Below are 22,806 nucleotides of genomic sequence, written 5' to 3' on the forward strand. Positions count from 1 at the left end.
TAGGAAACCAGGCTAAGAATATCAAAGGAATACTGAGTAGGAATATGGACAGAGTATTTGCCCATTCAGGTTTTTTGCCATTAAAATTCTAATTTTTTCTTAAGGACAGCAGATCTCTCTAGGGGATTTCTCAGCCAAAATAAGCAACCTCCTGGCTGATTTCACCTGTGTCCCAGCACACTCTTGAGGATGCATGGGATGTAAGCATTGAACAATGACAGGGAAGCGCTAGTCTGCTGTGGTGTTTGGCTGCTGGAGTGCAAAGAGATGTATGGCAATACCCAGTAGCAGAACAAACATTTATTTTGTTTAAGATCTGTACAACTTTTGACAGACATGTTGGATATTTGCCAGGGCTGGGGTTTTAGTTTCTTTTAAAATGTATCTGTTCATTTTATTTCTGCTAGTATCCTGACAAAGCCACCTCTGTAAGGTGGTGAGTGCTTTCAAAGATCTAATCATTCTCGAGGTATAAAGGAATAAAGAAGCTGTTTCAACACCTGACTTGCAGAATGTTTTGTGTTGCTTCTTGCCTATTGAAATGCAGCTGCTATTGAAATGCTATGATTCCCATCAGAATGTACAACCTGTTACTTTTTAGAATTCTTTCAATCTTATAAAACTCATGAAATAAGGTTGGCAATTCTAATCAACATTCTAAAGCTATCAGATTACTGAACATTTCAGTTCAGTGCTTCGTGGCCTCAACAGTACAGTTTTACCAAAAAAAAAAAAAAGAATGAAAAGAATGTACCATTTGAAAAATTCAGGCACTCGCAGAGCTTGCACCAAAAGGAAATGAAGATACAGAGAAGTAATCTGGAAGGATATTTTTGTATTAAAATACTTGTTTTCCTGGACACTTATCATTAAACAGTCTAGATGCCATGGTAGCTGGAGACCTGAGAGCCTTTTTAACAACTGCAGCGCATACAGGGAGCATTCTCATTATAAATGATGGAGTATAAAATGTTGCAGCCAGAAAAGTGATGACAGAGATCAAATGGAATGAGTTTAGCTTGCAAATCAGAGCAGTTTCCTCTAACTGGTGTGATGCAAACAACATATGACACAAGACCAAGACAGTTTTGCCCTTGACATTGTCGCCATTGCTCTGAGATCTGTACTTAAGGATACTCATCATGATTTATTTTTTGACAGGACAGTTGGGAGTGCCCCAGCTGGTCCACTACACCACGGTTTTCAGCCGAGCGGGCCAGAAGATGCAGAATTAACGCATGTTGTGCTATCCATTGCCTTTCGATGCTGCTGCATAACACCAGCTCCCAGTTGCTAAGCAGCTGCAGAGCTGTCTTTGCTCTCGCTACCAATCAGCTGTACTACAGGAGCAACATGGGTTCCCCTTGATCGGTGGAGAGGAGCCGGCAGCATGAAAACGGGAGCAGTGGCCATAGCAAAATTGTTCCTTTTCTGGCTGGCTGATGGGCCCCCTGGCAAAAATGCTGGAGTGAAGGGAAGGGACACTTGATGGCCCAGAAGCAGGGGGTGGTGGGGAGGGGAGAGGGAGAGCCAGCATATGTGCACAGCGGAGGTTACAAAGACAGCAGATCTTAGCAGAGCAGGGGGCACACACCGAGGAGAAAGAAATGGGAGAGAGGCCAAATGCACAGTTCGGAATAAAAAAACCCCAGGAGGAGAGTGTGGCATATGGAGAGGGGAAATAAAGCAGAACTTGCACAGCCTGCGAATAATTGAATAGAAAATACAGGAAGAGAGGGAAGGAGCTTGATTCATTACTGCCCTTCACCTTGTGGAGACAGCTACACCCGGGAAGAGGAGGTGTGGAATACAACAGCATCTTTCATGTTTCACAGTGAACTGTAGGTTTTACATTTCAGTCCCTGCCATTTGTGCTTTTCTCACTGCATAGTCCCTGCCTTTTGTTTAGACTTGATTCCTGCAGGAATCTTTGCCTAGTTTATAATTTATTTTTGTATTTGATGTAGCTTTTTGTGTTTTTTCAAGGTAAGTCATAAATTAAAGTACCTTTTCCAGGTAAGTTGTTTTAACCTTCAAGAGGGCAGGCCATCACTAATTCCTAACTGAAGTTTCCACTAAATCTGCAAAGCCATCACTGCTTTTCTCCCCCTCTCCTGGGAGCTGCTGATGGAGAACAGGGTTCCCTTTACTTCACGACACCTTTCCCTGCTTGTATTATTCCCTTTTCCCTGCACAATGCCTGCCAGCAGTCCGGAAAGACTTGCTGCTAGCAGCGTGCAGGAAGTGGTTCCTGTGGCAGCAAATTATCACAAACGCCTGACGTGTTGCATGGGGTGGGGTGGTCAAAAAAGTGTCATGAACATCTGCAGGGGGGGGGACGGACACACAAAAAGAGATTCTAGTTCCACCACCGCTCAGCTGCCCACGTGAAAAAAATACTTCATGGTCTTGGCGCCTAACATGCAATTGGCTGCGTAATAGGAAATGCCAGTAGAGCTGGCAGAGAAGCAGGGGAGCTATATGTTACTCTCTGGCTCCTCCAGACACAGGATTGAGGGGCACATTTGTACGGGAGGGTGGGGAGAGGAATGAAAGCTCGTGCAGCTGTTGCCCTCCTCTGTGGCCAGCTCTGGCTTGCTTGGAGGTTTGTTGACTGAGAACACTTGCCCAACTCCAAAACTGAGTCCTAAAAGGAAAACAGAGGTGCCCACCCAGATATGCAGTGGAAAGGATTTGCTATGGACTCTGTGTGTGTGTGTGTGTGTATATCTCAAGCCAATAAAAAACTTGACAAACGTGTGGCCAGATGTGGTTTATACTTGGAAGATTTTTGTCTAAGATGTCTGATTTGGAGGGAAGCTATATTTGCTTCCTTCTTCCATTTGTCTGGAGTCCTGTATCTTTGAACAGGCACTGTCTATACTATTGTTAGACTCCTAAGTCCATTAAAGGTCTAGGAGCACTGACATTTTACAAGTAGATTCAGCTGCCGTTCACACAGGGGCGTTTTTAGCGTTATGGGAGATGTAAGTTTAATTAGAATGGTTTTACCCAGGAAATCTCCCCACCTTAATAAATCAGAGCTACTGTGTTAATCCCAGTAAGCAACTGGGAACTTGACAGTGTGCCTGTTGTTATGATGAGAGTCACGAAGGGTGAAATGTGTGTAGGAAGGGAGAAGTGCACAGGAAACATGCCATCAAGGACAGCGGTGTCAAGCTCACGCAGGGCAGTGTGCCAGCCCGTGTTTGGCGATGACCGTGGGCTGGAGCAGCGCTGACGGGCGCTGCCCTCCACGTGCCTGCACACACCAGACCACAGCACTGCCATGATTGCTCAAACACCTTCCTGACCCGCTCTGGTGGCTCGCAGTGAGGATATCCAGCCAGGCCACTCTGCACTGTCAACCCGTCCAGCTCCCTGAAGTGTGGCACAGGCCAAAAATCACAGCTCTAAAGCAAACATGACACAATTACAACTGGGTTTATTTCCAGCGCCTCAAGTTATTAATTAGCCTGCTCTGAGCATCACTGTGTCTTTGCAGGATTGCTCTGGATGGGTTAATGGCTACTCTCAGGTCTGCGATAGACTCAGTCTGGGCCTGTCCTTTGTCTAGCAATGCACTGACAAGCCACAAACCTCTCTGGCTCCTGCCAAGCCTCCATCCCTATGTATGAGCTTTTTCCCAGCCAGACAACGACGAAGCAAGTGCTTCCCGCTTAGCTCTCCCCGTACACTCAACAAAAAACAGGCAGAAATGATGGTGTCTCCCATTGGGATATAAACAGAGGATTTTATAATCTCTTCAGTCTGCAGTTGCTGCCTTCGTGTAGGAAGTTTGCACAAATACCAGAGGGGAGGACACAAACTTCACACGTTAACTGCCCTTTAATGTCAGTGTCATGCATTACTCAGCAAAAGCTTACCCCTATTTCATCCACAGTCCTTTCTCTTACAGCCTACTTTGCCATCCTTTTTTCTCCTCCTGTGAATATTCCCAATTTCCCCACATTATTGTCAAGAGGTTTGAGAGCTTCCTGCCTGGGCCAGATGCAAGAGTGATGGTTATTGCACAACCAATGCAGCAGTGAAGTGTTGATCAAAGCCTGACTCCTCCAATGGCTCTGAAAAACACATGCTTGTTCAGGCTGCACTGTAGCTCACATAGTGGAAAGCATATTTAGCAAGCCAAACCTGGGATCATTTAAACTTGAGTTCTCAAAAGCCTCACAAAGTAAGTACAACTCCACACATTTCAGGTTTAGTGCAATCTAACGATCAACTTTTGGGGAGCATAACCCAGATTTGGCCATCCACAGTGGACTCACCTACTCCATACTTCTCCCTGCTGCATAAGCTGAAGAAGCCAAATGCAACTCCTGTTCTGGTGCTGTAGTCATCCTAACTAATATACACTCCTATTGGTTTCAGCCCTCCCTTGTCTCTAAACCAGCAAGTGCATTAAAAGAAAATCTCTTGTCTCTACCAGGAATTACATATTTTGGGAATGGGAGAAGGGAAAAGTAATCTGAAAAAAGCAGATACTCCAGAGAGTGCTCTGATTCAGAAAAAAATAGTATCTCAGTGCTTGCTGGGTCAGGTGAAGTGTTGGTTAATGAAAACACAGGAAGGCATAAGCCAGAGGGATTTTAGGGCTGTATACTAGAGATGGGTTGGATACTGGGTAAAAACACACTGTGTTGCAAGGGAAGCTATTTACAGCCCCTTTCCCAAAATTACTTCCTGATGGGATTTATTCTCTGCTGCAGATCTGGATGCAGAAAAGCATCTGACGCTGATTAATTTCGTGCAGATCTGTAGCAGAGCCGTGTGCTCTCAGCCATGAGGAAGCCTGTGCATCACTCCTGAACCCGCTGCTTCTGACTGTTCCCATGGTAAAACCAACCACAGCTACCAGCGCAAACACAACCTGCAGATCTCGCCTGAAACAAGGCATTTTGAATCCCTCTCTCTCCGGCAAAGCTCCGGATTCACTTCTCAGCACAGAGGTAAAGGATGAAATCCAGCATCACTGCGATAGCTCTGCCAGCCTGTGTTGACAAATTCCACCCCATAGCTCGGTGAAGCTGTGCCAGCACATCTGGGAGACACACATAGCGCCCAGATCCACGGGGGCAGAGTTATGGTGGTGTTGGCAGATACTTGCTTGTTCATTTCATGCTTTTCAGAGATCAGTCATTGTGTTTGATGTTCCAGAAAAGCACAGGATGATCTTAACCTTGTGTTTCCCATTCTTTACAAGAGAATTCAGCTTGAGAATTCACATTTCAGTGAGGAACAGAAACTTGAAACAGCCCCAAGCACCTACTGTATCAGGCTGAGGCCTTACCATGTTGATTTACACACTCTTCAGATTTGTAAAGTGGGGGTGTTTTTTTATCCCACAGCTGCAAAGCCAAGAACCTAGTTTCTAATGAGAGGTGAGATTCAAAATATAGCACGTTGGCCACGCATATATCAGGTAGGCTATACTTGGCCCACATAGTTGGCACCCCTGATTTAAAGCACACCAAGAGAAAATAACCCAAGAAACAGTATGTGTTCCCTATAAATAGCTGCTCTCTAGGTAGTAGTCAGTGTGCAGTTTATGATCAAAATCTGTCCAAACTACATCAAAGTGCCTGAGTATTTGCTGCCTGATTTTGCTGAGTTGTGTATCTAATTTGGCTAACCCCTCCTGTCGCAGACCGTTGCCCTGTTTTCTTTCATAGCCCTCTGAACTCTATGGTAGCATTTGGACAGATTTTATGTAGAGTTTATTGAAAGATTTTTGCACCGATTTAGCACATGGGGTACTTGAGCCAAGTGAAACAGGAACTATATTCCTAAGGCATGAAAAGGCAGAAAGGAAATTTTCTTATTGAAATATAATTTTTCCACATTACTTAATAGTCTAGAAAGTTAATACCTTTCTGGCAGCACTTTCCACTGGGAGAAGAAAATACAGTTCCTGCTCAGCCAAACAACAATGTAATAATGCTTTAGGTTGCATTAAACGTCTTAGAAACTGGCAGGTGTCACAGCCACCTTGCCTTCAATGAAAAAGGCAATTGAGAGCCCTTATGAAACAAGGGATTTACATCAGTAGGGGCTACTACACAAAAAACAGGCACATGGCAAGGTTTGAATAGATGGTGAATCATGTGGCCCAAGGGATTTTTCGGGATGGGGGCGTGTGTGTAAAATATCAGGCCATGAGGACCAGATGGTAGAGCTCTGCATGTGCAAGAGAAACAGCAAGAAACACTGCAGAAATGGATACTGAGAAGCAGCTGAAAGTCAAGGAGACGGGGAGCTTTGATTTTGAAAAGAGATAGTTCCAGGGTTGAGTGAGGGTCAAAAGAGTTTTGGCACTGTGAGCAAAAACACAGCTGAAAAAACAGTTTTGTACAGTTGTTCTGTAAACAAATTGAATTACCTTGAGTATATTCCTAGCTTTGTCATAGGCTTCTCTTCTCCTCTTACACTGGTACTGTCACCCATAACTCCTCTGTGTGTGCAAGGCACAGTTCAGCTCTCCTACATCACAGTTTCTCCTTCCCTACCCACCCTGTCAGTTCACACTAAATTCTGTGGGGCAGAGATTGTTCTTCAGTAAGGGTCTGTGCACATGACCAACAACTGTTCATCTGAAAATTCTCAGAAATTCACTCTACTTACATCATAAGTTCCATTCGTTAGGGTCTGTCTTCCCTATTGTAAACTCAGGGCGTTGTCTCTTGCTCTGTATGTACATGCTGTAGTGGGAATTCATCGCTGAAAACACAAATAATTAATATCACTGGTAGTGTTAAAAATAAATACTTAAGGCTCTGTCTTGTTAGGCACATTCTTAACTAAGTTCATTAATATTTCCTTCAACATAAATGGGGCTACTTGTTCTTATTTTTAAGTTTATGTTTAAATCTGTGTAAAGCTGGGGTCTGTATTATCGAGAAGAAAATTCTTTAATGAATTTCAAAAACATAGGTCTAAAGACATTTAGGAAGAACAAGTCCTCATTCCTGTCTACTTTATATTACCATATAAACTAATAAAATGACTATACAGCAGATGGCGTGTGCTGTTAACTCTTCTCTGCAATTGTGGCTACAAGGAAGTACCAGTAGTCTGAGACCTTGCTGGTTAGCTAAAATAGTTGTATATTCCATTAGAAATATTGCTGCAAGCCATGCTTCTTAGCCTAAGGGCATGCCTTATGATAGAGCTTAATTGACTGGAAACTTAAAAACTTTTACAGTATTCACAGTGCCTCCAAACAGAAGAACGTCGCTAACCAGAATATTTTGTCAAATCTGTTAACATAGTTACTATTTAAAACTGTATTTTGTGAGCAGAAAAGTTTATAATTATGCTTCTCTTCCCTCACTTGACTCTCTATAGTCACAAAACTCATGGGCTTGTAATATTATTGAATCTCAGTTTCCTTGACTTCTTCAAGCACGCCACAAGGGACGGAAGCAGCACAAGTGCATTGGTGTTGCTTCCTGAGGAGGTCAGGCTGAGGATATGCCTTGAGGTTCTTCTGTAGTGCCAGAACTGCCCAGGAGGTTGCAAGCACTTTTCCCCAGGCTTGGTGTTTTGGGAAATGGGAGTATCAATTTATTTCATCACCCTGTATTGTTAAAAAGTCATAGCTTCAATATTGGACCTAATCTGGGCATCTTTTTTGGGTGTCCTCATAACCTGATTTACCTATCAATACCATCTAGAGTGTTAAATCATCTTTTAAAAATCATAAACTTCAAGCAGTTTTCCTAGGCAGTGTCCTAACCTTTCACTCCTTCCTATTATTTTTCTTGGCAATCATGAAGTGACAAATTGGTAACAAGACTGGAACACAGATATTTACCATACCCCATTAAAATCTTGGTTTTGGTACACTCACTGTAAATCTCTATATGCATATTGACTCCTGAGCGGCTGATGTGTGAGCTTTAGATGAAACAGAACTTGGGCCAAAATCAATATACAGGTCAAAACACAAGGAGGAGAAGGACACTTGCAATTAATAATGATTAGATTTGAATTTTACCAACACAGGGTTGAATCTCCCTTCATTTAAATCAGTGGCAGAATTCCATATTAGACTTCAGTTTTTCAGAATCTGCAAAATATGCTTAGCTTTTGCACAGGACTTTATATGCCTAAAGCACTGCATACCTGTTAATTAAAAATAAGGAACTGAGACACAGAAATGCCATATTTCATCAATACTAAGTTGACTCACTAGAAATAGAACATCCATTACTTAAAAACAGTCTTTTGAGTGTTTACAGTTGATTTTATAATCTGCTCATTTTATATTGTTTCATCCTGAATCTGAAGGTATACAAATCTAAAAAGTTTTCTTAAATATAAAATGTAAAAGGAGACAAAGCTCTGAGAAATGTAAAGATTGGTTTGTGAGACTTGCAAAAAAACGAACAAAAAAGCAAAAAACCCCAACCGAAGTGACCCACAAAATACTTTTATCCCCCCAAAAGCTTTCATAGCAATAATTGAAAAAAACCCCAACTGAATTACAGTATTTGGTTACAGGAAGACTACTAAGTCTATCTGTTGATCGTATCATACATAGTGTGATGCTGATTTTGAGCCAGGTCCAAATAAATCGTTTCAGGGTAAACCAATTCTTTCCCGGACCAATCCTTCCTGTGCCATTACAGCTGACAGGAGCTGATGGTTTTACTGTGTTCCAGGTAAGATGTAGAAGATCGTGGTTCATAAAATCTTTTTGACAGCTTTTGTATTCTACACACTGTCATCAACTTTTTCCTCAGTAAAATGGTTAGCTTTAAATAGGTGTGCATTTGGCTGCTTTATTATTATTATTATTATTATTATTATTAATAATAATAATAATATATAACAGTTCGTTGGTTATTTATTTACATGTCCTTCCTCCTCCCTATTGCCGAAATACCCTTTTCTTGCTTTTTGTTTGCCCTCTGCACAAAGCAGGGTCTTTCTTGAAAGAGATGCGGAGCGGGGTTGTGTTTGCATTCGGTCTGGAAGGCCATCTAGTGACACAACCGTGCAGGAGAAAATTGCAAAACCTCGTTGTTTTTTTTTTTTCTTAGTTGAATTAAATGATCTTGCTACACTCAAGCATGCCCTTGGTGGTTTGTTGCTATTCCCACAAGTGGTATTTCAAAAATTTCAGAGTCAATTTTGATTTTTTTAAGAACTGACCGGGTTTGAGACAGAGCACACTCTTAATCCCTGATAGGAAAGAAGCATTTTTTTGTGGAGCATGGTGGCAGACTGGCACCTGACTTGTGTATCATGGCCAAATGTATCCGGCTGCTGTGACCCCCCTGCCTTCCATGGTACAAACCAGCCATGTTGGTGCCTGAGGCCCCCACATCTCTGCAATTAAAATGTAAAATTCCAGTTTATTTTCATCTCAGCTCACCTTGGATGGCTGCGACTGGGTGAATAAGCAACGAGCAGAGCCTGTTGGTTCCTACTCCGGCAATAAATACAGTAAAATCCAGGCAGCAAGTCACTGCCGCTCACGGGGCTGGCAACCTGGGGTAAACCACCATGGCGCTCGAGGCCCAAAGGGGCTCCCTGGAGGAGTAACTGAGGATGGGGGGGAGGACGGCGGCGCCACAGCTGGTGGAGGGGGACGAGCACCCAGGGGTGGGTGACATGGCGGGTTGATGCACAGGGAACCCGGCCCAAGGGCCCCGGGGGGTGGAGGCCATGGAGCCTCAGCGGCAAGACGGGGGTGAGCAGCCCCCGAGGGTTTTGGCGGGAAGAGGCCTGAGGGGGTGCGGAGGGGGCTCGGGCGGTGCCCACCGGGGCTGCGCCCCCTCAGCGCCCGGGCCGGGCGGTGACCCCGAGCAGCCGCGCAGCCCTGAGGCGCCGGTGCCGCGGGGCTCCGGGGAGAGGCACCGCCCGCCGCCCCCGGGGGTTACGCGGCCTGAGGCGGCGGCGCGGCCCCGGGCGGGGCCCGGAGGCACCTGAGGCGGAGCGCGGGCGGTGCCTGCCCGCCCCGGGGCGCCCAGAGGCGGGGGGGGGGGGACACCCGCGTCCCGCCGGCGCTGCGCCCTGCCCGGCTCCGCTCCATGGAGGCGGCCAACGGGGCCCTGCCCGAGGGCTCGGCGGGGGGTTCCCGCGGCGGCGCGGCCGCCCCGGCGGGCCAGAAGGAGGTGAAGGTCGTGATCGTGGGGGACGGCGGCTGCGGGAAGACCTCGCTGCTGATGGTGTACGCCAAGGGCGCCTTCCCCGAGGTGAGCGGGCGGTCCCGCCGCCCGGCCCGGCCTGCCCGGGGCGCGAAGGGGCTGGGGACCGCCCGGCGAGGCGGCCGGTGCGGGCTGCGACCTGCTGGGCCCTGGGTGGAAACCGCTGCTCTTCCCTTTGCAGCAATACGCGCCGTCCGTCTTCGAGAAGTACACGACCAGCGTAACGGTGGGCAAAAAGGAGGTCACCCTGAATTTGTACGATACCGCAGGTAAGGGGTTTCTCACACATCACACCTTCCGTTTGCCCAGCCCCAACGGTATCGGGCGGCAAGAGGCAGTTTCTGTGTGCCCGGTGGGATGGGACCGTGCTGGGTCACCGGCCTGGGACTGAGCCTGAAACCTGCCCTCAGGATTTTGTAATTTCAAACAAATAAACAGAAACTGCTTTTACCAGCATAAAACACAGCTCCTGGGGGCATGCCCTTATTTCTGTTCCAGCTGCTTTTGTTGCGTCAACTTAAACCAGATTGATACTCAAAGACTGTAAAGCTGGACGTATTTTCAGACTGCTTTTCTGCTATCATACTTTGAGCGTAATAGCACAGTTAAGACCGCTAGAGATTGAAGTACAAACAAAACAACCACCATTACCTGTTGCGTGCATAGATGTGCCTTCCAGAAAACAAAAGGGTTGCTCATCTAATGGCAGTTCTAGCCATGGACTCATTCATCATCTTAACAACACAGTTTGTGAAGAAAATCACATCAAATAGCAAACATATCTGAAGGTATTAAAAGTATACCAGTTCCCAGATGCAAAGCATAATACAATCAACCAGGAAAATATTTTAGCCTCCTGCCATGTGTGGTCACGTAGTGAAGGCAAAAAGGGCTGGTTTCTGTTCAAAATAAAAGGGCCATATCAGTAAAAGTTACTTGAGAATGCTGTAGTTTGTTCAGGTTCATTTCAGGAACTTGTGAAACGCTTTGTGTTCAACTTCTTTCAAAGTTGCCAGACGGTTATCCAGCTGCATTCCTAAATGAACCCTAAAATTGACACGTGCTCCATTTCAGCTCAGTGTAAATCATCCGTTTCAGTTCAAGGCTGTGAAGTTGCTCTAAATTTGCACCAAGACAAGTAAGAACTGAATGCAGTCCATATTCATTTTTAATAGTAGTAAAACACACTTACCTTGTTGAATACCATACATGATATCTGGATAATTTTAAAGGTTTTTAATCTAAAAGTGAATTTTATTAGTAATCTTTACTGCAGTATAGTAAGATCCTGAGCACCCAATTTGCCATTCTATCTTCTTGTGTCAATGTTCTCGAGTCCAGTGATTTGGATAATGTAGCTTCTACTGAATGTCAAGGGGCTTGTGTTTAAGTCTTAAAGGAAAAGACAAGGTCTGAAATCTTGTGTGAGCAACCAAAGAGGGTTTCCTTAATATAGCGTGTTGGCACAAAGAACTTGCCACAGTGAAGTTGTCAAGTTTTCATGTTTGCTCACTGTCGGTGTAGAATTTTTGCCTGTCACACAGTTCTTGATAGTCGTCCAGCTCTCGCACCATGCTGCAGCTTCCAGCATTTGCCTTTGGAGTCTTTTCCAGGCTTTAAGGAACATGGGCTGGCTGCAGAAATGGCAGTAGGTAGGGCAAGTTCAATATTGCAGCACTGAACTCTCGCAAGCCTGACGTTAAGTGCCCGGCTCCTTGCGTCACACAGGGAGTTCAGCTCTGTGCAAGACCTACAGCTTCCAGCAGCCCGGAGAGTGCTCACTGAACCCAGGGCTGGCAGCTTATCACAGAATCATAGAATGGTTTGGGTTGGAAGGGACCTTTAAAGGTCACCTACTCCAACCTCCCTTCAATGAGCAGGGACACCTTCCACTAGATCAGGTTGCTCGGAGCCCCATCCAACCTAGACTTGAATGTTTCCAGGGATGGGGCATGTACCACCTCTCTGGAAAACCTGTTCCAGTGTTTCACCAACCTCACCATAGTTTTTTTTTTTCCTTATAGCTAGTCTAAATCTACCCTCTTGTAGTTTAAGACCATTACCCTATGACTTATCGCAACAGGCCATGCTAAAAAGTTTGTCCCCAGTTTCACCCCATTTCCTTGTTCAGGCATGTAACTTTAGCAGAAAAGTCTACCCTTCCACATTTAGTTCATAGCTATAAATACTGCCTTGGACCAAAGCACTGCCCCATTAAAGAACAGCATATTTGTCTATCATAAGACACTTTGGGAAGCAGAGATGCTGTTCTTACCTAGTTGGCAGAGCTCTTCCCCATGAAAGAGCAATTGCTTTCAATTTCTCACTTGGAAACCTTGAAACCCAACATGCTTCACCACCCAGAACAGTGTTATGGCCACCAGGCTACAAGTTGCTAGAGGTTGCTGACACTTTTCTCCTCCCTTCCTGTTAAATTTCTTGTACTTTGCATAAGACACATGAAGATTATCAGGTGCAAAGAAAGGGAAGACATTACCACCTCGGTTAAGGCATTTGCTTGGGAGGGGGAAAGACTCAAGTTTTGGTTCTGTTTCAGAGCTGCTTACATAGTTTTATGCTACAGATTGGTGTCATACTCTGTACTTCAAGCAGCTTTTTATCCTTTTTCTGAAGCTGGAAGTTATGCTAGAGGAAGAAGTCACTTGAGGACACATTTTAATCCCATCCTGTTTTTAATAATACAAAACTGATACTAAGTTCCTTAAGGGTTGGACCGAGACCAAGAGTTGTGTCCTGTCCTCTAAGTTCAGATAGTGAAGCAAGAGAAGAGCAAGAGGAGTGTCCAGTTTGGTTGACAAGAGAGCTCCTGTCCCTCTGCCACATGGATACAGCACGGGACATGCAGTTTTGCAATCAGTGTTTCAGTATGTTGACTTGTTTCTGTCATATCACGCAGCAGCAGCTCATTAAATTCCTCTCAGCTGGGTGATGATCTGCTGGGTGTATAGCAGCAATTCCAGTTTAAAGAGGAGTCTAAACATTAAACTTGCTACTGGAAGTACAGTGGTTTAACAGTGCAGCATGTCAGTCTTATTTTATGAATCATCTTCTGACTTACTGAACTGCTTGAGTTGGTCTCGCTTTTTTCTAAAATCCTAAGACAGCTTTTGTGTTTTGCTTCTCAAGTCTGAAAGGTTCCTAAATCATTCAGATTATCAGAAAGTAATTTAAATGGGATCAAAAGGATGTAAACCCATTTCTGAGGTGAAAGGCTTAAGTGAAGCACCATGTAGCAGTATAGGGGAGAAGGCAAAGCTGTTCTTCTAAAAAGTGTCACTGGGTCTTCATGATGCAGAAGGGACTTTGATATTTTTAGGATCTTGCTAAGAGCAACACTAAGTAGAGCTGCATGTACTTCAGTGTCATGGGAAGGTGAAGGACAGGTTCAGCTCCGTGGGCTGTTTCAAGTTAGAAGGATTCTTTGTATTGTCAGCTCCTGTGCAGCTTGAGACTTTGAGCTTGTCCTACTTACTGAAGGAAAAGGACACAAATAAAGCACCTAAAAATCAAACACTTCAAGCTACAAAAGGTTGTGGGTTTTCTTTACAGGAATTTTGGTAACAAATGAAGTTAATGAGTTAGTCTAAAATATGCTAGAATAACAAATTTTTGTGAGACTTTTGTACTGTGCCACTGTATCTTCCTCATCAGACACCTCTTGCTGTTGCAGGAAGTTGGTGGTATACATATGCAATGTGTAAAGGCTTTGTAACATCACTTGACTTGTCTGCAAACAGGCTTTGCAGCTGCTTACCCAATTAAGTTTCCATTTCTTGCTGTGCTCGACAGAGGCAAAGGCATTGAGAGGTAAATTAACTCTGTTGGTTTTTTACATACTAAGGGAGCCGTGTCGATGCTTTAGTGGCAGTTCAGACACAAGGTTCAATGTCTGATGCTGTTCAGTGCAGGACTTTCTCAGACCAAAGCGAAGAGCTCTGCTGGGCTGTGGAGGAAGTAATGTCTCATCATTGTGGGTGCTCTCTCTGACTGGCAGGAAGCACACGCAAAGCCTCCAGGAGGGTTTTTCAGGTCTGTAATGACAGATGCACAGCATTCTGAGTCCTTAAGAGAAATTTTAGAAGCTGGTATATGCAAGAATAATTTTCCGTAACTTTGAAAGGGAAGGTGTGCCTGAGGAAGACAAAAAACCCCAACTTTTTAATTGGAAGTGTGCCCCACACACACACTCCAAGTGTCCTCTTCTACTGGTCTTATTCCTGCCAAGAACATATTTCCCCATTTTTTTAAAAATGAGTAGTAAAAAAATCATAGCTAAGAACCATGGTATTCCCATGGAGCCTGCCGAATAACAAATGAAGGAGAATTGGGTGCATTTCTGTGTGCCTCTGAGGGCTCACCATCGCACGGTTCCATGTCGATCTTAAACCATGAGTGTGGAGTATTACAGATAACATGTGGCCATATTTAGGAAGTGGTTGGCTGGTCTGGGTGACAGGATATTAACGTTCTTCCTTACCCGCTGGCAGTTGGTGGCAATGGACAGCACATGCTGGTAGACTCCTAGGCTGGGAAGTCTTGACTCTATCATTTACCCTCGGTGGCAGTGGGTGCTGAGCTGAGAAACGTGCAGGCTGGCACTTCTTCGGTGGTAAATTGTGAAGGGTGAAGAAGAACAGAGGTGAACAGGCATGTGAGACCGAGATCTGTGGTTTCACTTCTCCAGTTCACCCTCAACCATCACCTGAGGTCCCGCCCCACCAGTGGGTTACACAGCATGTCACAGAGGCATGCAGGAGCGTGATCTTTGCAAAAAATTCGCAAATTTTTTCTTTAAAAATAGCAAATGGGGTCTCTGATGCTACAGTGAATTGAGGCAAGCAGAGGAAAGTCACAGATACACTCACACATATATTTGTATTTAACTGATTCTTCCACAGCATGCTTTTTGTTAATTGGGGAAAGGAAACAGCTACCTGTGCTTGAGGAAGCACACTTGGGGGCTTTGCATATACATTCAGTTAGTGCTCAGGTTCATTTTAAAACTCTTCTAGAAGACCTAAATCTGTGCCGAATTAGCTCTGACCACAGACTGAGCAGCTTTACAGAGAAAAAGTCTCCCAGGCCCTTTCTCGCATTTCATCAGCAGCACTTAAGGACAGGGGGTGAAAGGGATTGTTTTCAGTGAGAAGGATGTCAATGTTTAGACACAGCTTGATCTGGATCCTGTTACATCCTCAGCAACTGAAGAACTGCATCTGAGCTCTTAGAGAATAGCTTCCTCTCCTTCCAAGTGAGCGCTGCAATCATCCGACCATAATACGAGTTAAGCAATTACCATCTAACCTTCTCCCTGTGGTCGCTGCACTACACCTTGTTCTGTCCTCTGTATTTGAAATTCCAAAGATGTCTGGAGTTGCATTTTATACAGCAGCATTTTCTCATCCATTTATTTTCTCAGTTTGCTTAAGAAAAACAACTGCACAGCTGGTTGTGAACATGAAGGGGCAGTTCACTGGGGCATATCTAGTTTCTGACTTGCAGTACACCATATTTGTGTCACAACACTGAAGACACCTCTTCTGTTACTCCATCCAGGAGAGTGTGAATTTAGCTGTATGTTCTGATTCCAAGCAAATGAACACGTTTCTTCCAAGGGGACAATCCTGTCTGCCTCACAAATTGCCACCAATAACTTGGAAGACCTTTTCATTTTACAAGCTACATTGGTAGAAGCTTAGAGACATTAACTTGAACAGGGAAAACAGAGAAAATCATACACAGCACATAACACTAGAGAAAGTTAGGAGAGAAAAAAAAAAGTTTGGTACCTGATGCGTTTAATGCATTTAGAGGATTAGCTCAGCAACAAACTGGTAGATGAGTTGCAGACAAGTAGGTGGATTTGGGAAACTAAGAAGGGCTAAGCACTACAGTCTTTGCTCTGAATGTTTATACAACATGCATCATTTTGTCAATTGTCTGTTATTTCTGGATTAAACCTTGAGGGATCAATCCTTCTTCATTCTGCACCTCGCCCATGGAGCATGCTGCTCTTGCAGGAACTCAAATACAGAGTAGTCCAAACCTGAGATTCCCGTTTTACAAACATCTCAGGCAAACTGAGTAATGGCTTACCCAGTAGGGATTGCCTTGTAATAACCTGTTTCTCGATCCATCATTTAAATTAAGGAGGGGAGCAAAGTATTATAGAATTACTTGCCTTCTGGTATCTGCAATTCTTCGGATTGCAGCTACAGGCAAGCATGTTGGCTAAGAGTGGTAAGTATGTGACTTGGGACTGAGCCAGGTGCCAGGGCGGGAGTAATTGGTATAAAGTCAGGGCATGCTGAAATTTTCAGCATCCCTTCATTTGAAATATCAGTACAAAGATTTGAGATGTGTAACTTCCCTGTAGGGCAGTTTCTGGGCTGTGTTTATGTTGTGATCGTGGGAAGGAATGGCATTCCCAAGTCTCGTTTTAGAAATCTGGTGCATTACAGAGACATACCTGATTCCAGGGGCAGCATTCAGGTGGCAAATAGATCTTCTACAGACTGCTTAAATCATGGTTTCTTCCTTATTAAGTCTCTGTAAAAATCTCAAAAGATTGGTTTTACTGAGCAGCCAACTATATCTGGTAATGACTCTCTCAAAGCAAGACATCTGCAGACCCCAGCGTGGTGATCACCGCTAAGTTATATGTACAGCAAGGGGAAAAGCACAGGTCTCAAGCAAATTAGCTTCCTCTTGTCACATCACGTGCTAGAATATCCCTAATCAGAAGTATGACAAATCCCCTGCTTTTCCAGAATTCAGCAGCATCCCTAAGATTTGCTGTGCAGTCCTGCTTCAAAGACCAGTTAAGCCTGGCTCATGTCGCGGCACGTCTTATAAAATCACGCACGGGGTGCTACAAGGAGCAGTGGTGCTAAAGGCACAGCGTGCTAATTGCTGCTGCTTCTCAGCTTTCTGGGCTGGGAAAAGCAAGTTTGCCACCAAGATTTTGACTTCAGCATTTGCATCTCGCAGATGTGGTGTTTCTTTCCCTCGCAGCGTCGCATGCGCAAATGTATTTGGGAGAATGGAGCCACTGCCAAATTGCAAATGTTTTAATCGATAACTGTCAGATTCCTCTTGCTGATTTTGCTTGTGAGCAGCAGCTTGGCAATTGGTGATTAGAACTGCTTCTATGTACTTAGCAGTAGGACAAAGCAGGCTTTTTATTAAAACTTGCCAAGGACATGTTTTTATACTCTAAAGCATCAATTTTGTCAGTGAAGGGGAATCTCCTGCATTTAAGGAAAGAAATTTTACAAGTGTGGAAAACTTGCAGTCTATGCAATTATAGTACTGTTGTTCTTGAACTCAGGTATGGATCTTTATATATTCCCATCATACTGCTTGTTAAGGACAGAGGCTTCTTTCATCCAAAACATTCTCTGTGTTTCAGGGCAGGAGGACTATGATCGGCTACGACCACTTTCTTACCAGAACACAAACGTCGTGTTAATTTGTTACGATGTCATGAACCCCACTAGCTATGATAACGTAGCAGCTAAGGTGAGAGGCTTTCATAATTGCTTCAACCTTTTAAAGGAATTGCATACACCCGATATATGTCAGATTAAAAAAGCCAGTGCTTTCAGTGTCCCGTACCCTGGGCGTGTGGATGCACAGATCACTCCTCACGCACTGAGCTGCGGGTCACAGACCTTAGACCTGGAGCTCACCTCTCCACAGCTCCTAAGTGCTCCGAGCTGGGATTGACTCTGCACTACACTAAAAAGATCAAACACCAGCTGTGAGATCACTGCTGTATCTGTAGCAGTCTCACATGACCAACATCACACACCAGCATTTTACATTCAAGCCTGCTTCCACCCCATGCATGTTTAACTACAGGGGAGATGTAAGCAGCCACTTGTCTGTACTAGGATTTCTGTAATGCTCCAAAGTAGAAGTGAGCATTCCTGTACAGAGCACCAGCAAAACTAGGAGCAGAATTTGGACTGAGTCTTGCTTTAATATGACTTTAGAGAAGCTCTTCTGAATTTAAGCAGATGTTAAATAAGTACTTTGGCACAGTGACAGATGCCACCTATGTTTTTATAAAGCAGCTGACTTTGGGTAGGACTCTTAAACATTTCTGTAATGCAAATAGTGCATGTCAGGCCCCTACCACTAGATTAACAGCTTTCAAAACTCTGAAATTGCAGCATATATTAAATGCTGGTTCTGTTCCTTGGCTTTACTGTTTTGATTTCAGAAAAAAATTTAAAAAGCCAGATGTGAAAGTTTTGTTTTTCTACCATCAGTGGTATCCTGAAGTGAATCACTTCTGCCGAGGCGTTCCACTCGTACTGATTGGGTGCAAGACAGACCTTCGGAAAGACAAAGAACAGCTGCGCAAGCTCAGGGCCTCTAAGCAGGAACCCATTACTTACAACCAGGTAAAGAGAAGTGAACTTAAAGCGGTGTCCTCTTGGCAAAAGATAAAGCACGCTTACTTCTGTGGCATTGTTCCTCACAAGTGCAATCACAGACACTCCAAAATCAGGTGACTGCAGTGTCCAGATAAAGAAATTATTGACAGTCTAACAGACCCACTAACAGGGGTTTCTGTAAGTCCCTTCTGGAAGTGGCCAAATCACCACCCACTTTTAGTACAAAATAAAGAGAAATTTGAAGAGTGTTTTGCATATTTTGGAGTGTCTGAAAGGACACTACTAGCTACGCCTTCTAGGCTCGTTACATCTCATTGTTGTTCCCTTTCACAGCTGGGTTACTGCTGTTACAAATTTGTAAGCCCCAACAAGTTTGACTCCCTTCGTAATTTTTATTAGCATACATTGCTCCCATCGCTGGTACTTTGATCAGGCTTGTGATAAAGACTGAAGATGCTAGGATGCACATTACAGGATTAAAAATACTGACCATTCTGGAAAAAATGTGTTTTGCAAACCCTACTTAAAAATAAATCCTTTCAAGGACAATAGCAAAAACATCTCCAAGGCTTCTCTAACATAAGAGGCTTTTGTTTGAAGTCTCTAAAGTAATCTTAACCAAAAATACCTACATATCATCACATGTTTTCAATTTAAGTATTATGAACCAGCGAGACTTACAACTAGTGTTAGAACACTGGCATAGCTGTCCTAGGTACAGGAGAAACTGATGGAACACCTTGTCCCATGTCACACAAGACCTTTCTGCTCTGGTCTCCCACTTTTTTTTTTTTTTTTTTTTTTTTTTAAACTACAAAGCCATCCTTCTCCCATCTCAAAGCAAAACCAGCAGCTTTCGAACCATTTGAGACACAAGGCCGGGGAACAGGGTTAAGTGCACCACAACCTTGAATGAATCACTACTTTTTCTAAACAGCAAGAAAAGAAACTGCAGCTGCGTCACCACTGAACCACACGGGGACTATTAGCTTGTTTTCCTTGCGCATAAGATGAGACACCCATCTTGTCGTTTCGTGAACAGCTGCAGATTGTCCCTCATTTGCATTAATAACTCCCTTCATCACCCTCATACATGAGGTTCAGGGCAAGGAACAAACACTTTTGGCAAGTCTGCTGAGGCCTCATGCAATTAGATTCCAGGGCCCACACGATGTACAAACTTTGTCTCCTATGTGAGCCCTCCCACTTGGTTTTTCTCCCCTTAAATATACACTACCTCAGTCTTTTACAGCTGATGGCATCTTGAGTCATGCGACGTGATGTTTCCAATGCCAGGCACAGAGGAGCTGAACAGTATCTGCCAGCACTGCAGCTTTACAAACAACTGGAAGGAGACAAACTTCGCTTAAACATGCCGAAGAAAAATCCCCCTATAGAAGCCCGAGTGCTCAAGTGACCCCACTCCCAGGGTTTATACTGAATAAATGCAGAGTTTGTGAGCTGTGGGTTGCAGACCTGGAATTCACACTCCAAGGCTCTCACAAGCATTCAAAACTGGGGGCTGACTCTGCAATGACAATAAAAGGATCATAAGCAAAGTAAGAAGTCGCTGTGTTTTGTCTGTAGTGATTTCGTGCAACCAGGATTGCATGCAAATGTTTTAGATTCTAGTCTGTTCCCATTGCATGCGTTTGGGTGAGGCTGAGAAACACAGGCACCCATTTGTGTATACGAGGATTTCAGCCGAGCCCCAGTGATGCTCCAGATTCTGTTCTTGCATGTGACATTCATTACTAAAGGTGACATCACATAATAGTTAAGACCAGGCCTGAAAAAAATACCATGGTGTAGACATCTTATTCTCACTTAAGTATCTACCTCAGCATTTCTTTTAAACGAATTTAACACTGAGAAAGATTTTTTACAGCAGTCTGCATCTTAAAGAGTCTCCAATGGACGGCACTGTTAGGCCAGGCTCTAGATCAACATAGGAGGAAAAAGCCTAGTTTATTTAACAGTGTCTCAGTTTATTACCAATGCCACTTACACTCCAGCACTATACTCAGAGGCAGCTTCTTTCTTCCTGACCTCATGATACAAAGATGTACAAAATAATCCCCTTTCTTTCCCATCTCACCTTCCTTCTCTCATACATTGGGTTTACATATATTTTCTTACCTTTTGTTCTTTCCAGGGTGAAGCAGCTTGTCAGCAGATTAATGCAGAAGTTTATCTGGAGTGCTCAGCAAAATGTCGTGAAAACATAGAAAAGGTTTTTAAAGAAGCAACCACCATCGCACTGAATGCCATGAAAAAAGCCAAGCGCCAAAAAAAACGGACAGTGTGCTCAGTGTTATGATCTGGACTGCAAGACAGCATTGACTGCGTGAGAGCCAAGCAATGATTTTTAAAACAGTATAACTTGAAAGACCTTATTTTTTTTTCTTTTGCTTGTATTCCTAGAACAATTTTTATTTTAAAATTTTAATTATTTTTTAGTATTTTTGCACTTTTCTTGCACTGCTCTCACAAAGTTTTCAAAGCTCTTTATCAAGGTTAACTGATGCTGCATGCCTTTGTCCATCTGGCTTTTGCTCCTAACTGCCAACAACCACCAGTCAGGTCTTGGACTCACTATTTAAACTGCAGTGAAGAGCAACTGCTACTATATGACTTGATTAGTGGGGTTTTCCTCCTCTGCAAAATAACTGTGGCATGTTATAGCTACAATTTACTCTTTTTCAAGCAGAAAAGCCCCATCTTTAAGAAGTGATGTTAGAGCAGCTTATCAGGCACCTTTGAAGAGACAGAAATGAAGTTTTGTCTTTACATTTTCAAATTAATTCAGCCGGTGGCACTGGTGGCCTCAAGCTGCCCCCAGGGCACAGACGGAGTGTCCACTACTGCCCCTATACCACTGGGCCAGCTTTGCAGAGCTGCACCTTTGGAGGCCTTTCAAGGCCTGCTGCTGGAATAGGAAGTGGTATTTATCAATGGAAAGGCACCAGCTGCTCCAGTTCAGAAATGGAATTATCATGGAAAGTATTTAATTTACAGCACTCGGAGCTAGAAGTACTCCAAGCAGCTACTCTGTGTAAAGGCAGTCCTACAATAAAGTGTTACAGTTTATTTAATACATGACAGATGCAAATATTGGTGCACGTTAGGGGAAATACTTAACTCACGTTCATTAACTGATGAAGTAATCTCTACCGCTGTAAATTAAATTTTTCCCTTTAGTGATGAGGGTGTCACTTGCCTGTTCTGTTTACGGATGAGGGGTGCTCCCACTGCACAACCTAGTACATGTGCCTCAAATCTTCTAGTTCTTTTGCACATCCTCCAGCAGCGAGGTCTCAGATTTTAGGAGCCATCACTAGTTTGTAGCCATCATAAACCAAACCCGTGAGGAGGAAGGAGGTTTCTGCCGTATGGGCGTTGCTGAAAGCTTTCTGTATAAGGCAAACTACGGCCCATCTTGAGGGAGAATATATAGGACTTGCGTAATAGTAACAAGACACAACTTTTGCCAAAAAGTTCAGGTGGTGTGTGCCAGGCGTCTACTAGAAGACAAACATTGCACAAAGAGCCTGGTAACTGCAGCATACAGATTTGTGCAACTTTGTCCTTCACTGGTTACATAACCAGCTGGTGAAAAACTCTGTTCTGGAGCAAGCCACCATTATTATTTTACATGCATGGTAAAGAGATCTTGATCCTTGAAATCTTTTTTTCCCCTTTCTTCCCCTCACTTGTTCTGATTTAATTAAGGCTTGTGAATCCCTATGAGCTTAAATGGAAGATTAAAAAAATAAATAAATTACAAGTTAGTGCAATCTTTGCCTATAGAAAAAAATCTTTAAGAATTGTGGAGCCCTTTCTCCACGAGAAGACATTTGTCAGTAAAAGACACAGAACAACCCATCAACTTACCCAGTACAAAACTGAAACATCAACATACAGGAAGTTACAGATTTACCATCAGCTCCACAGCAGGAATCTTGCTTTTTTTAATCTGAGTTTCTCACGCTGCAGAACTCAAGTTACTCGCCATGTGCAGAGCTCCCCACCCCTGGAGAACCAGGTCCACTGCTCGAATCCAGCAGGTTCCAGCATCGCTCTCAAAATAAAACAATTTACATTTCATAAATGGAGCGTTCAAAGGATTTTTTTAAAAAAAAAACCTCACAGGGTGTGCAAACGTCAGAAGTTAATGTAGCAAGATACATCCCAGTTAGCATGAA

General features: G+C 43.9%; 1 protein-coding gene across 1 annotated transcript; it reads left to right on the plus strand.

Annotated features, from left to right (window-relative positions):
* Positions 1-10,058: 10,058 nt before the first annotated feature.
* Positions 10,059-22,798, plus strand: RHOF (ras homolog family member F, filopodia associated). Its single transcript, XM_074921011.1, has 5 exons — positions 10,059-10,223; positions 10,357-10,444; positions 17,608-17,717; positions 18,473-18,607; positions 20,757-22,798. The coding sequence occupies exons 1-5, from the start codon at positions 10,059-10,061 to the stop codon at positions 20,919-20,921; spliced, it is 663 nt and encodes a 220-aa protein (XP_074777112.1). The 3' UTR covers positions 20,922-22,798.
* Positions 22,799-22,806: the final 8 nt, after the last annotated feature.

Source organism: Athene noctua, chromosome 17 (genome assembly GCF_965140245.1).
Source record: "Athene noctua chromosome 17, bAthNoc1.hap1.1, whole genome shotgun sequence".
NCBI classification, from domain to species: domain Eukaryota; kingdom Metazoa; phylum Chordata; class Aves; order Strigiformes; family Strigidae; genus Athene; species Athene noctua.

What these genes read in the sequence shown, in the direction of transcription:
- RHOF (XM_074921011.1), top strand. Translation starts at nt 10,059, where the DNA reads ATGGAGGCGGCCAACGGGGCCCTGCCCGAGGGCTCGGCGGGGGGTTCC. An exon ending in ATGATAACGTAGCAGCTAAG is followed by an intron (nt 17,718 to 18,472) that starts GTGAGAGGCTTT and finishes TTCTACCATCAG; the next exon opens with TGGTATCCTGAAGTGAATCA. An exon ending in AACCCATTACTTACAACCAG is followed by an intron (nt 18,608 to 20,756) that starts GTAAAGAGAAGT and finishes TGTTCTTTCCAG; the next exon opens with GGTGAAGCAGCTTGTCAGCA.